The sequence below is a fragment of the Eremothecium gossypii genome, chromosome VII (genome assembly GCF_000091025.4).
Source record: "Eremothecium gossypii ATCC 10895 chromosome VII, complete sequence".
Lineage (NCBI taxonomy): Eukaryota > Fungi > Ascomycota > Saccharomycetes > Saccharomycetales > Saccharomycetaceae > Eremothecium > Eremothecium gossypii.
In genome coordinates, this window is record NC_005788.4 from 863,789 (window position 1) to 878,314 (window position 14,526).

The following is a 14,526-nucleotide window of genomic DNA, read 5'->3' on the forward strand; positions in this document are numbered from 1 at the left end:
GTTCGATGCCGTGAGGCGTCTGGTCCCGGTTGGGAAATTCTGGGGAAGAACCCCGACTACGTAGTTATAGTTAATGAGACATTGTGGGCTCACAGCAGGCCGTCCGATAACGTAGTGCAAACGCAGTGGGGCAATCTGTAAACCACAGCCAAGACACGCGAGGTAGGTTGGCGCCGCATAGCACAAGGCGTTTGATCGAGATCGTGCGGGTCAGTTGATCCGCAGACCATAGTATACAAACGTGATGAATGGAGCGACAGCCACAGCTACAGCAGCGGTCGGGGCCGAGGAGGAGGGCGGCGCGCGGGAGGGCTCGCGGCGGCGCGACTCGGTGGAGAGCGCGGGCGACGGGCGGCGGCGCACGAAGGTGTCGCGCGCGTGCGACCAGTGCCGGCGCAAGAAGATCAAGTGCGAGTACCAGGAGGACGCGCAGAGCTGCAGCGGGTGCCGCAAGAACAGCGAGCGGTGCGCGTTCGAGCGGGTGCCGCTGAAGCGGGGCCCGTCGAAGGGATACACGCGGGGTGAGGGGGCCGGGGACGGAGCGCGCGAGACGGAGGGGGCGCGCGGCGAGTTGGACACGTCGAGGGCGGACGGGAAGGCCGCGCCGGTGTCGCTGCCGCCGCTGCACTACTACCTGCCGATTTCCAACGGGCAGCCGGGTGGGGCGCCTGCGCAGGCGCCTGCGGCGCCATTTCCGCCCATGAAACAGCAGTTCTGGAAGGTGCCCTACTACGAGAACCAGATGCAGCGGCGGTCGTCGCTAGAGTCGGTGAACAGCGACGCCTCTGGCCCGCAGAGCCAGCAGGAGACGTACGCGGCGTCGAGCGCGTCGACGTCCTCGCACCAGCGCACGTCGCGCAGCTACTTCCCGAGCTCGGACGGAGCCTCCGCGCTGTTCCAGGAGCCGTGCTCGTCGAGCTACCCGCCGCCTCTGGTGCGATCTTCGTCGACCGGCGGGCAGCTGCAGCAGCTGCCGGCGCCGCAGTACCCGTATTCGCAATTCGCGGTGGCGCTCAGCGGCTCAACGTCTGCGTCGAGCCAGAGCGTGCAGCTGCGAACCTCGGCGACGGGGAGCACCAGCCTGCCGGAGGACAGCTCGCCCAGCTCTTCTAACGCATATTCTCCACAGCTGCGCGCCCATTGCATGTCAGAGAGCTTGACGACGCCGACGGCCGGCTCCAAGACCGGCGGGTCCGTGAAGCGCCGGAAACGGCTGTCTGAACCCGCAGATCCTATCGTGCCGCTGAGCGCGCGGGAGCCGCGCCAAGCGGGACATATTGGGCTTCCATTACAAGCGCAGCAAGCGACAGGCAAGACAGGCGTTATCTGTGGGAAGCTGTCGGACGCAGAGCTTATCGACGCGTACTATGAATATGTCCATGTCAACTATCCCATCATACCCATCAACAAGGAAACACTGACGAATGAAATTCTGCTGGTAAATACGCAGCCGATATCCGAGGTCCACGAGATGAACAACTACATTCTCTACTGGTTCCGTGTCGCGCTCGAGCTTCTGCTACATGTGGCCTCGGACAAGACTAACCAGGACACAGCAAGTGGGATGGACAGCAACGCAGTGCATGACGGCGGCCTCTACGCGCACCGGGGCGACTTCAAACAGAACGAGGAGCACCACGTTCCGCATCAATCGCAGCTGCTCGCGGCACTCAACGATTGCTTCCGCAAGCTCCTGGACATACACCCCAAGATATGCGCATACCAAGAGAGCACCTCGCCAAAGGTGACGACAATCTACCTCAGCACCTACATCATCATCAACTACATGCTCGCGATGCTGGGCGAGGACAACACATTTGTGCTCGGTACGTCCGTCACCGTCTTCAACGAGTTCAAGATCTACCGGTTGCTGGTGCTGCACGAAGTCGCCGACGAGCCCGGCGACGACTCAGCGGACGTCGAGCGCCACGGCTTCGAGCTGCTCTACAAGCGCCTTTACTACAGCCTGCTCGTCTTTGACGCGCTCCAGAGCTGCTGCTTCGGAGCTCCCCGGCTCGCATCCCTGCCGATCTCGCACCTCGTCGAGCCCCTCTTTGCCCCGCCGCCACCCCTCGACTCCGCCAAGTGGGCGGTCGAGTCCGACGCCGCACGCCGCGAGCCCCTGCTCGCCAGCATCCGCCTTGGCGCGCTCCTCACAGAGCTGTGCGAGACCCGCGTGCTCGCAGGCGCGCTCCCGCGAGCCCCCACGCCCGCCCTGCGCGCGCCCCGCCCCTTCCGCGTTGCCCCGCCCGCAGACGACTCCGTGCCCGGTGCCTTCTTCCACGCCCTCGCCGCCCAGCGCGCCCTCCTCGACCGCCTGCTCGCCATCCCCGCCCACCCCGCCTTCGCCGCAGACGCCCCGCCCGACGCGACCGTCGACCTCTGCGCCCAGCTCGGCGACGCCATCTGCCGTTTCACCTCCTGCGTCCTTGACACCCTTGTCCGCGCCGGCCCGCGCCCCGCCTCGCCCTTCGCCGCCGCTCTCTCGCGCGCCCTCCACCACGCCATCAACCTCTCCCGCAACATCCCCACCTCGCTCATCGGCTGCATCATCGGCACCGCTGTCCACCACTCGCGCGACCGCGACCTCATCGTCGCCCTGTCCCGCTGCATGAGCGACATGATCCAGATCCAGGGCCTGACCCACTGTCTGCGCCCCTGCGCCCCCCCGCGCCCGCGTGCCCGTGTCTCCTGCGACCTCCGCCGTCTCTACGGCCACGACGGGCCTCCTGCCTCGCCCCATCAGGTCATGCTACACCAGTTTATAGACATCGCCTGGCGCCTGCTCCGCAACGACGAGCTTGGCTGGTTTTGACCAGGCCTACGAAGTAACGATATATATGATGCCAAGCCCCCGAGCCCCTCGCCAAGAACAGCACAGCAAAGAACAAAATCCACAAATGGGAGGCGTCCACATCACCAAAACCCGCCGCGAGAAAATTACGGACAGCTAGCTGGAAGCAGGTGGCAAAAAAAAAGTACAAAAGGGCTTAAGAACGGTGAAGGTGGCTTCAGTTTCTCGAGTTTTTCTCCTATTTAGAGGGGCAAGAGTTCAACCGTGAAGGTTTTCCTGTTAGCATTCTGTTGAAGAAAAGCACTAGCACTCGTTAGCAGCTCGATGTTGTCGGTAGGCAGAAAACACAATAAGACGCACTCGACGTATGCGTTCGAGTCGAACACGAACAACGTTGCGGCATCGCAGATGCGCAACGTGCTGAACAAGCTGGCGGACTCGGTCAAAGACGAGAAGACGCGGTGCCGGTTCGAGAACGAGTTGGACTCGTTCTTCACGCTGTTCCGTCGGTACCTAGTGGAGAAGTCGTCGGACACGACGCTGGAGTGGGAGAAGATCAAGTCTCCGAGCGCGGAGGAGGTGACGGCGTACTCGGACATCGGGGCGTCGGAGAACTTGGCGAGCCTGGAGAAGCTGGCGGTGCTGAAGCTGAACGGTGGGCTGGGCACGTCGATGGGGTGCGTCGGGCCAAAGTCGGTGATTGAGGTGCGGGACGGCAACACGTTCCTGGACCTCTCTGTGCGGCAGATCGAGTACCTGAACCGGCAGTACGACTCGGATGTCCCGCTGTTGCTGATGAACTCGTTCAACACGGACGCAGACACGGAACACCTGATCAAGAAGTACTCGGCGAACCGGATCCGGATCCGCTCGTTCAACCAGTCGCGCTTCCCCCGCGTGTACCGCGACTCGCTGTTGCCAGTTCCACAGGACTACAACGACAAGCTGGACGCGTGGTACCCTCCAGGGCACGGTGACCTGTTCGAGGCACTGCACGCCTCGGGCGAGCTGGACGCGCTGTTGGCACAGGGCAGGGAGATCCTGTTTGTGTCAAACGGTGACAATCTGGGCGCCACTGTTGACCTGAAGATCCTCAACCATATGATCGAGACTGGCGCCGAGTACATCATGGAGCTCACCGACAAGACGCGCGCGGACGTGAAGGGTGGCACTCTAATAAGCTACGAGGGACAGGTGCGCCTGCTTGAGGTTGCTCAGGTTCCAAAGGAGCACATCGACGAGTTCAAGAACATTCGCAAGTTCACGAATTTTAACACGAACAACCTGTGGATCAACTTGAAGGCCATCAAGCGTTTGGTTGAGTCTTCTTCCCTAACCATGGAGATTATCCCCAACAAGAAGACTATCACCAGAAACGGCAACGAGATTGAGGTGCTGCAGCTCGAGACCGCTTGCGGTGCCGCCATCCGTCACTTCAAGGGTGCTCATGGTGTTGTGGTCCCTCGCTCGCGCTTCTTGCCGGTCAAGACTTGCTCTGATCTATTGTTAGTCAAGTCCGATCTCTTCTACCTAGAGCATGGGGCTTTGAAGCTCGACCCATCCCGCTTCGGGCCTAACCCGCTCATCAAGCTCGGCTCTCACTTCAAGAAAGTGTCCGGTTTCAACGCGCACATTCCTCATATCCCCAAGATCATCGAGCTTGACCACCTCACCATCACTGGTAACGTTTACTTGGGCAAGAATGTCACGCTAAAGGGCACTGTCATCGTCGTTTGCTCTGACGGGCAAAGAATTGACATTCCAAACGGCTCCGTCTTGGAAAACGTTGTTATCACGGGTAACTTGCAAATCTTGGAACACTGAACTCCCGTTCGTTTGCAAGGCTCTCCCTTTGTGAATTGTACGTTTGTCGTTTTTTAATAATAATGATATTGCTGCTGAGTTCGTTCTACGCCTTATGTTTCTGGATGGCAATCCAAGTCTAGCCTCGTGAGCGTATCGGCTCCTCGAGGACGCACGCAGGCAGCCTTGCCTACATAATTCTCTGCGTGTCCGTGATACCAAGCGTCCTGGCAATGTAAAAGTTAAGTACGCCTCTACATAACCACCATATCCAAACCGAAGATAGATACTCTCGAGAAAACATTTCTACTTAGTCAGCTCTATTAAAAAGCGCGGATCGATACCGCTTGGCGCGATTAGCTCTCGCCTATGTGTACTGCAGTGGCCTCCTTACAGTGGTGGACGTTGCCGCTTACACGGATAGGGCCGCGGACATTTTTCGCCTTGGATATGGCAACCGCTAGATGACGGTGGCCATACGTCCCAAGAAGAGGGGCCTGCCGTTTAAATAATACTACTCTTCCTCAACTCAGCCAATATTAGAAGTGAAAATTTCAGTGCACTTCCAATTTATCTAAAGTTCACCACCGCTTGGGAGCAATACCTTGAATAACAATTACACGATGGTCGTTCCTAACGGGTAAGTTGACACTACGGACACTATGCTACTTATTCCCTTTAACTAACTTGTACTTTAAGAGTTAAAGCATGTCTTTTTGACATGGACGGTCTCTTAATTAACACTGAGGATATCTACACTGTCGCAATCTCGAAACTGTTAGCGCAATTTGACAAAGGGCCGTTAACATGGGATGTCAAGATCCGACTACAGGGATTGCCGGGACGTGAGGCCGCGCAAAAGCTAATTGACCATTATGACTTGCCATTAACATGGGAAGAAGTCGAAAAGCGCAATATTGCATTACAGGATGGGCTATGGAAAGACAGCGCATTGCTTCCTGGAGTTGGCAAGCTGATAAATTACCTGAAGGCTAGGGACATTCCAATAGCAGTGTGCACTAGTTCCAGTCGCTTGAAATTTGAGGGCAAGACAGCTCATCTGCGGGATGTTTTTGACAAGTTTGATATTGTAGTCACTGGAGATGACGAACGGATTCCCCAAGGAAGAGGTAAGCCTTTTCCCGACATCTGGCAACTTGGGTTAAAGTTACTAAATGACAACTTTGGTGCATCTATCTTACCTGCCGAGTGCTTGGTTTTCGAGGATGGCATCCCTGGTGTCGAATCAGGGAAAGCATTTGGGGCTTATGTAGTCTGGGTCCCCCACCCAGAATCCCTGTCAGTGACGGGCGACACGAGCGCTGTAATTTCGGGTAAAGGTGAGATGCTACGGTCCTTAGAGCATTTTAAGCCCGCTGAATTCGGTCTCTGAAACAACTATATCATGTGAGATTCACAGTGAAGCCGAAGTCCATTTATGAAGAAATAGTCTTCGTTAAATAGTCAATATAAAAAGAAGGGATACTACCTCTACGGCAAAATTGGCCCTCAAGAAGCCAGCATCGAGAAGCAAAATCATAGTGGGTTGTTTTTAAAGAGGTAGGAGATACTTTCACCATTGTGTAGACGGCGAATGGATTCCGCAAGAACTGCCGAGATATCAATTACATCTAACTTCGGGCATAACTTCATCTTCTCCTCGAATGGCACGGTGTTGGTACACACAACCCTATCAAGCTTCGAATTGTTGATGTTCTCAATGGCCTTTCCTGAAAGGATACCGTGGGTAACAATGGCTATCACAGACCGCGCGTTGTGCTCTAGCAGCACTTCTGCCGCCTTGGCCAGCGTACCACAAGTATCCGCCATATCGTCAACGATAATGCAGACTTTATCGGTAACATCGCCGACCAGAACCATGCGGGACACTTCGTTTGCCTTTGCACGTTCCTTATGAATCAGCGCAAAGTTCAAGTTTAGGCGATCTGATAGAAGCGACGCACGTTTGGCACCACCAGCATCCGGCGAGATGATGATGGCATCGTCGTGGGGAATATGCTCCTTGATATACTTCACCACGCTAGGCTCTGCGTAAAGGTTGTCAACTGGTACATCAAAGAAGCCCTGGATTTGCGAAGCGTGTAAGTCCATGGTGATGACATGATCGCAGCCCGCGGTAGTCAGCATGTCCGCCATGAGCTTCGCGGTAATTGGCGCCCGTGACTTATCCTTCCGGTCCTGCCGCGCGTATGGGAAGTTTGGAATCACAGCCGTAATTCGCCGCGCAGACGCCGTCTTGCTAGCGTTGATCATGATGAGCAGCTCCAGCACTCGGTCGTTCACGTCCCCGGACCCCACCTGCGTGATGATGTAGATATCCTGGTCTCGAACAGATTCTCCGATCGAAAATGTCGCCTCCCCGTTACAATCCCGCTTAAGCTTGCAGTCTGTCAGACGTAAGCCTAGGCGTTTAGCGACCAGCTCTGCCAGACCCCTGTGGATATCTGGCGCAAGAAGCTTGATTGCATTAGTAGCCATTATTCTCGTTAGCTGTTAGACCGGGTGTGAGGTGGTAGACTACGAACACTTGAGGGAAGCCAACTACATAGGCTTGTAAGTCGCCAATAAGAATCCATAAGCCATCTATTAGAATTTAGATGAAAAGGAATACGGATGCTCATCGGGGTGGGAAGTCGTGAAAATTTGACATCACCTACCACGAAGAGACAGAGTCACTTTGTGACATGGGGTTACCCGCTCGGAGCAGTTAGCGGGGGGAACCGCTATGATGGTCAGGGTATATGCGCATCGTGCCTATTATGATTTACCAAAACGATGCGGAGGCTTTTTCTTGTTATGTTTCTTCTTTGGTGTAGGCTCTTTTTCTGTCTGGACCACCAGGCTACCTTCTGTGGCGTCAGGGACATCCCGTAACATTTGTCCTGATTGAAGATGGAACATCAGATCTTTAACGGTTCCCTGGAGCTCTTCATTCTCGGCAATTAGGCTAGTGTGCCGATTTCGTAGACTATCGAGCTCAGAAGATAGATGTTCGAGGTTTTCCCGTAGCCCGGTATTCATTAGGCGTTCCTCCTGGAGTTGGTGAGACAGATCTGCAATGGCCTGCTCCTGTTTTTTAGACCTCTGGCCGGCTTCGAGTCTGAGCTGCTCGAACTTTTCGGTCAGGTCGGGTAAAGGCTCAGGGGTCGCTGCCTCAAGCTTAGCCTCGTAGTATTCACGCTGGGACTCTAGCTGCGAAATCAGAACCTGGACATACTCCAGGTGGTATTCCTGGGTTCGCTTGCTGGTAATACCGCCAATCTCCACCAGCTTGCCGTCGACTTCGTTCTGGACGAGGCGATGAACATAGTTATCGCCTGCGTAGTCCCACACACGTTTGGTGGCGATGTCCATCGCAAAACAGTGCGAGCTGCTCTCGTAGTGCTGGATGGCGTGTTTGGAATTGTAGCGGCCGCAGCCCATATGCCCACAGATCAGGCACACCCAGAGGTTCTCGCTACTTCCACACACATCACAGTGAGACTGGTTTGCCCCGTCCTCGCATTCACGCGCATTCGAGTAGCGGCAGACGGGGCAGCGACCGTCCTTCCACTTATCCAGACACTGGCAATGGAACGTATGCTGGCACGCCGTCGTAATGAGTCCGGTGGTATCGCTATCCATGCGCTCGAGACACACAGGACAGGTGGGCAGTTCAACCATCCCCGATCCGTTAGTAAACGGGTCCCGCAGCAAGTATGGGAAGTCTTTGTTGGGATCTGGGAAGAGGGTGTCCTTGAATATAATCTCCTTCACGTACACAACGTGGCAAGTCGTCCCGTCCAGCGAGTTGAAGCGCTTGCCATTGTATTCAGACTGGAAGCGCTTTGCGTCCTGCGGCTTGCGGAACTTGATCAGCACCATGTACTCGCCCTGCCGATCGTGAAGCCGCACAAGTCTGAAGTGCGACACCTGCTTGAGGACGGTCGGGCCCAGGAACCAGTGCAAAAGCTCTCCGCAGTTCAGGTAGCCGGGCACAAACAATATGCTGCACATGGTGTTATCTCCCGGCACGCGTAAAAGGTCTTCCTCGGACTCAAACGGAGCCGTGGCACCCGGCTCTTTGCACTTGAAGAGCCGGATGGTCCCGTGGCCCATCCACCGCGACACAATCTTATCGTCTTTAAGCCTCATGTTCACTATCGAAAGCGTCTCCTCGGGCGGCTCGGCGTCGTCCTGCTGGTCTTCCAGTACCTGCTGTGCCTCTAGGGTAAAGCTCCTGTGTGCCTCTCTAACACTGTCCCGGCCTTGTACCTCTATTACTATGCTGTAGTTCATATCCAGTCAGCCGAAATCGCTTTCAGACACGAGTGCTTCCAACTTGTGTCAATTGGGGTCTCGAACTAACCAGCACTGCACTTGGTCGATATATTCCTCTAATCCTGCCCTTACGGCTCTGCTACAGTAGATGTTTCCTAGTTGTCACTATGCCCTTTGCAAAAGCCTGCAGTTATACCAGGTTCGTCTCCAGTATTCTGTGATGTCTAGTGCCACTAAAGAACGTCCACAGGGTGCTGTCACTATTCAATCATAGCTGCTCCTTAATACGGGTCACCTGCGATTTGCGGTTCGAGCGAGTATCAAATCATGGGGCCGTTTCTAGTGAGTGCGGATTCCATTAAAGTGATCACCACCAGACGCATCGGCTCTGGAATTCAAACAGCATGGCGCAAGACCCTGCTATGGTTTCTGGTAACGACGCAGCCGCATTTAGAACGCTCAAGCCTTTCTGCGTGGCGCTTTCTAAGTTGGCGTTTCTTCCACAGCAGTCGTTCGATGGAGATTCGATTGAACTGGCCACAAGTCTCGAAGCGCTGCGGCTACAATTACAGAAATGCCGTGAAACACACAAGGTAGTTTCGCCGAAGATTGCAGACTATGTGTTTGTCCCTATATCGTCCCTTCTGAAGCAGGATTCGCTGTGTGAGCGAAGCACGGGAGCTGTGCTGGGGGTCATCGGGGAACTGGTAAAGCTGTGCTGGAGCGAGGCCGGGACGCTTCCCCTTCCACTTGCGCAGCAGCTGTTGACCCTGTGTGCGTTCTTGGCTAGCCCAGAACGCGGCAATTCGCCTATCTTGGCCAAGCCTGGGGACTTCAAGTGGATTGCCGTCGATACGCTGGGGGCGCTACTCCAGGCCATAGCGGTCCAGAAGACGGCAGGAGTGTACGACTTCAACGTGACGACGCACTCCTCTCCGGCTCTCGGGCACGCGGTGACCATTCTGCTGGACGTGCTGCTGCATGAGGTTGAGGACTCGGCGCTAGAGCTGCGCGTGGTTGAGATCTTGGGAATGCTTTACAGAGACATGATCGGCGACGGCGAGGTGCTGTCGTACATTTTACCTGGCAATGTTTCGACGTTCACCAAGCTCCTGCTGAAGCCAGGCCTGACGGTCAACTACATGGTTGTCTGTGCTCTACTGGATCTCTTTGCAGACCTCCTCTGCCTGGTGTATGGCGATGCCAGCCTGGGACTATCGCTGCGACCAATTGGCAGTCTTCAAGATGCATTGGAGAGTGGTAAGCGCGGAGCGCCTGGTGATGCTCACGGTGCTATTACATGGCCCGCAGATAGACAGGGCCCGCATAGGAACGAAAGCTGGCTGCGCGGCACATCAGGCCAGTTAAAGAAGGCCTTGGGTGGTCTGATACCGAAGCTGTTGATGCGCAGCAACCAGAAAATCAACGAGCATCTGAACCGGTTTGCGCAAACTGTGCTGAAGACATGCGGGGATTCCCTGCTGCAATGCCAAGACGAGCTTATCAAGGCACTATTGGGTACGGACGATGGCGGCGATCCTACTCTCGATTTGGTGCGTTTCCGTCCAACGTTGACCAGTCTGCTGGAAAAAGACACAGAGAAGCTGGGAGAAATGATTAGACTAGGATCCATTAACGAGCTACGAATAATGAAAAATCTTCTGGCAGCTCTAGGTTTAGTACAGAATCTGGAATCCGGTTTTCTTACACATGTCCTCACGAAACTACATTCAGAATTATATTTGCACTTGCAGCTCGAAGTGCCCTCGATTAAAAATACCAAAGTTTTAGAACAATCTGGCCGACTAATCGTAACTAGCTTCGACTTAGAGAGTGAGGATTGCTATGTGCGGCAACTACTTCGCTACATTGGTAAAGATACTGAAAATGCGATTGAGGCTCTTGTCCGTGGAATTGGCGCTCGCTGTAAAACTGAAACGCTAGACGATATTGTCGGATGGCTGCTATCGTCGCACAGTGAACCCCTACCGTCCGCTCTCGCAATCTGGCTGTCTTCTCAGCTGCTTCAAGGCTATATTTTGCAACCGTCGGTAAAGGACCAATGTGAAGAATATTTAGTATTTGATGAAGACTCCGATAATACTCCACTGAACTGCACGTATGCGCTGTTGGAGCAATGTACACAGTTACTTACCACCTCCACCACCAGCATCTCTGAAGTGACTAAGGGCACGCTCTCAGGGGCGGATGAGATGACCGCTCTGCTCTGCTTGGATGGATTCAGGACGGCTATCAAAGTGATGCAAGAAGACTTCAGGGATGAACTTATAGAATATCTGTATCCATTGGTGGATTCGCTTGCATCATCATCCCAGGACATCCGTTCAATGGCACAGCTCGCGATATTAGAACTGAGCGGTGTACTTTATGGCGGCTCGGTCAGAACCTTACTATTGGATAACACGGACTATATGATAGACTGCATTTCGCTGAGACTAGAGAACTGCGTCACTGACAGGGTAGCCACGATACTGGGCGTTCTATGCAAAATTGTCGGGTTTGAGATAGTCGAACAATTCCAAGACGTCATAAACCAAATATTCAGAATGCTGGACTACTATCACGGCTACCAAGATCTTACTTTGGAGTTCTTTCTACTTTTTGAAGTGATAGTAGAGGAGATAAGAAATAAATACATGTCCCAGAAGACAGATTTGCTACTGCCGTCCTCCACCCATGCTTCTCGAAGCAATTTCCAGCCGTGGGGCAATACAAATCTCGACCAGATGTTGTTGCTTTTGACACCACAAAAGGAATCCGCAGTCGATTCACCAGAGGACCCCTCACATGATCATTTTTCTGCCTCTCAATTCTTCAAAGACCGCCTTGAAGCAGACAGCGACGATGAGGTGGACGAAACGGACGATGCCCAGGCAGAGCCCCAGGCAGACATCTGGGAGTCTCCCATACCGAGAGAACCCTACCGCATTCTACTCCAATTTATAAATTATTGCGACCGCCTCCTGACACATCCCTCCAAACATGTCCGCATTCAAATCCTGAGGCTCCTGCAGAAACTCATACCGATGCTGGCCACTCAGTACAACACAATGCTCCCAAAGATAGCCCGCGTATGGGATCTACTTGTGGATCTCGCTACAGGCTCGGATCCCGCCCTGCTCAAAGAGACTTTTGCCGTCCTGACACTTGCTGTTTCACATAGTGGTGACTTCCTGAACAAGCGGTTTATAGACTTCTGGGCCAAGCTCCGCCTTGAGTCCTCCCTTTTTGGCCAACAGCGGGCCCGCAAGATGCACCAGTTTTTGTCCAAACCCCCACTCGATCTCCAGCACACTTCCTCTCCCCTTCGCGAGGCACAGTTGAGCCTGTGCAGTCTCTTGGTCGCCGGCATTGCAAACTGCGAGCTGCTGCTTTCAGAGAAAAAGCTTGCCGATATGCTCTCATTCATAAAAGCATGCAATGCAACAGACCACCTAATACTACAACACAAACTCTCGATGCACTGTATTGACATTCTGTACTCATTTTCTGCGTAACTAAATTATAGCACAAGTATACTATGACAATCTTGCTTTCATAAGCCTGCTTTAGCCTCGATGGATTTTCCGCTGCCAGGCATAGGCCATACGATGAGGTGAAAAATATGTACTGAATGCGCAGACTCGGCGGCGAATATAGGCTTACACAACGCTGCAGAGTTCTCTTGCCAAGAATATTAGCGTGCTTTAATCGCTTAAACGTTCGAGGTGAAGTCTGGAGCTTTCACAGTGGACCTTCAGCGCTAGGCACTAAGCAACATCTCCGGTAGCCGAGTGGCCCGGGGTGCAAAGGACATGGTGGACGATAGCTACTATATCACGCCGCATGAAACTGCGCTTGCGGTGGTTGCAACTGCCATGAAGAAGGCACGGCTGCAGCTTGACACGCTCGTTGTTAATTCGCTGGTCGGTGGGGTATTATTCAGCACCGGCGGCATGCTCTATCTCGCCGGCCACTCAGACAGCCCCGGCATGATGGCCAGCGCGCCCGGCCTTGCAAATCTTCTGGGGGCCGCCACGTTCGTGCTCGGTCTCTTTTTTGTGGTCATTAATGGCGCAGACCTGTTCAATTCCAATATCCTCTTCTTCAGCGTGGCATTGCTGCGGCGTGCCGTGTCCATCTACGACTTGCTGGTTTCATGGATTGTGAGCTGGTTTTGCAACCTCGCCGGTACGCTCTTCGTGTGCTACGTGATCTGCCACCTCTCCGGCGCAACCGCCTCAGAGTCGTGGGTGGAGAACTCGAGAGTAATAGTAGCATCGAAAGTGTCACACTCATTCGTGCAAATCCTGATCCGCGGGATGGCGGGCAACTTCTACGTCTGCTTGGCTATCTACCTGCAGCTAATGGTTAAGCCGCTGCATGTCAAGCTGATTGTGATGAGCCTGCCCATTTTCACCTTTGTGTCGATGGGGTTCACACACGTTATCGCCGATATGTACCTTGTGATGATGGGCATGATAAATGGCGCAGACCTCACAGTTGCACGCTGTATCTGGGCGGTGTTCATTCCGGGCACGCTTGGGAACATTATCGGAGGTTTTGCGTTCGGCGCGATTGTGCCTTTCTACCTCCACCTCATCGTGGTCGAACGGGACCGCAAGAAGCTATCGCTGCCGGAATACGATGCCCGAGACGAGCAGCCAGAGCTGAATATAGACTCGCGAGTCGTACGTGTCCCGAAGGAGCAGGCACAGGACAAGGGCGTGACCGACTTGCTCTCTGCCTACTACCCCGATGAGCAGTTGCACGCGATGCCGGACAGCGAGGCCCGCAGCCAGAGCATGCCGGTGGTGTCCCGCACCACAACACGCAGGTCACACGCGTCAAGCTTCGCCGCGCCCTCGGCGGCCGCAACCCGGTCTCCGCCGGGCGTCTTCCCTGTCCGGGGCATGGCCAGGCCGCTCACCCGCGAACGCCATATCGCAAACGCAGCCGATGACTCCGCGCCGTATCTCGCGCTCGATTCCAGTTCAACCACCAGCTCGCTCCGCTCGAGCTCCGACAGCACACAGCCGCCCACAGCCGCGCGCCGCCGCCATTCGCTCCCCGGGACGCTGTGGGAGTCTCCCGATCAGGAGGAAGCGCAATACCTCTACGACGGCGGCTACGACGTCCGCGGCCACACGCTGGGCTCAAGGCTTGAGCGCGCGCTGACGTGGATCACCTCCCCTGCACGCCTGCCGTCCCCCGAGCCCTTTGTCGCCGAGAAGGCCGCACCGGGCTCGCCTCGAGCCCGCCGGGCCTCCTTCGCGAGCCGCTTCCGCAGCTTCGGGCGCGCGTTCATGCCATCCCGTGACCCGGATGATATCCACACAATCCACCGCAAGCTTTCGGAGGCCGGCGTCACCGCCGTGGCCGCAGACGCCTCCGACAACATTGCAGGTGTGGTCAACTACGATGGCATTGCGCTGCCCGCGAACAACTCGCCGTTCTACAGAACACAGCCCCAGCTCAGGCCTGTCGTGCCTCTGGCCGCCAGACCGTCCTTCGAGACCGCGGCAGCTAGAAGCTCCAAGAGGCTCTCCCAGCTGCGGAACATGGTGAGTTTCGATAACGATGATTTCGAAGAACAAAGCATACGCGAGCCGCGCTAACTGCATACTACATAGGACAGCACAGTGCGC

General features: G+C 55.1%; 7 protein-coding genes across 7 annotated transcripts; 5 read left to right on the top strand and 2 right to left on the bottom strand.

The window, feature by feature from the left end:
- Positions 1-244: 244 nt before the first annotated feature.
- On the top strand, positions 245-2,815 carry RGT1 (Rgt1p; the record flags this gene model as incomplete). Its single annotated transcript, NM_211645.1, has 1 exon — positions 245-2,815. The coding sequence occupies one exon, from the start codon at positions 245-247 to the stop codon at positions 2,813-2,815; it is 2,571 nt and encodes an 856-aa protein (NP_986583.1).
- A 303-nt stretch (positions 2,816-3,118) lies between these two features.
- AGOS_AGL082W (UTP--glucose-1-phosphate uridylyltransferase) lies at positions 3,119-4,618 on the top strand (the record flags this gene model as incomplete). Its single annotated transcript, NM_211646.1, has 1 exon — positions 3,119-4,618. The coding sequence occupies one exon, from the start codon at positions 3,119-3,121 to the stop codon at positions 4,616-4,618; it is 1,500 nt and encodes a 499-aa protein (NP_986584.1).
- A 700-nt stretch (positions 4,619-5,318) lies between these two features.
- Positions 5,319-5,990, top strand: AGOS_AGL081W (haloacid dehalogenase superfamily protein; the record flags this gene model as incomplete). The annotated part of the gene is made up of 1 exon (NM_211647.1): positions 5,319-5,990. The coding sequence occupies one exon, from the start codon at positions 5,319-5,321 to the stop codon at positions 5,988-5,990; it is 672 nt and encodes a 223-aa protein (NP_986585.1).
- Positions 5,991-6,133: 143 nt separating this feature from the next.
- Positions 6,134-7,096, bottom strand: PRS3 (ribose phosphate diphosphokinase subunit PRS3; the record flags this gene model as incomplete). The annotated part of the gene is made up of 1 exon (NM_211648.1): positions 6,134-7,096. One exon carries the CDS (start codon positions 7,094-7,096, stop codon positions 6,134-6,136), a length of 963 nt encoding a protein of 320 aa, NP_986586.1.
- A 279-nt stretch (positions 7,097-7,375) lies between these two features.
- Positions 7,376-8,896, bottom strand: ETP1 (Etp1p; the record flags this gene model as incomplete). The annotated part of the gene is made up of 1 exon (NM_211649.2): positions 7,376-8,896. The coding sequence occupies one exon, from the start codon at positions 8,894-8,896 to the stop codon at positions 7,376-7,378; it is 1,521 nt and encodes a 506-aa protein (NP_986587.1).
- Positions 8,897-9,282: 386 nt separating this feature from the next.
- On the top strand, positions 9,283-12,396 carry TTI1 (Tti1p; the record flags this gene model as incomplete). Its single annotated transcript, NM_211650.1, has 1 exon — positions 9,283-12,396. One exon carries the CDS (start codon positions 9,283-9,285, stop codon positions 12,394-12,396), a length of 3,114 nt encoding a protein of 1,037 aa, NP_986588.1.
- A 297-nt stretch (positions 12,397-12,693) lies between these two features.
- AGOS_AGL077W (uncharacterized protein) lies at positions 12,694-14,496 on the top strand (the record flags this gene model as incomplete). Its single annotated transcript, NM_211651.2, has 1 exon — positions 12,694-14,496. One exon carries the CDS (start codon positions 12,694-12,696, stop codon positions 14,494-14,496), a length of 1,803 nt encoding a protein of 600 aa, NP_986589.2.
- Between the last annotated feature and the right edge of the window lie 30 nt (positions 14,497-14,526).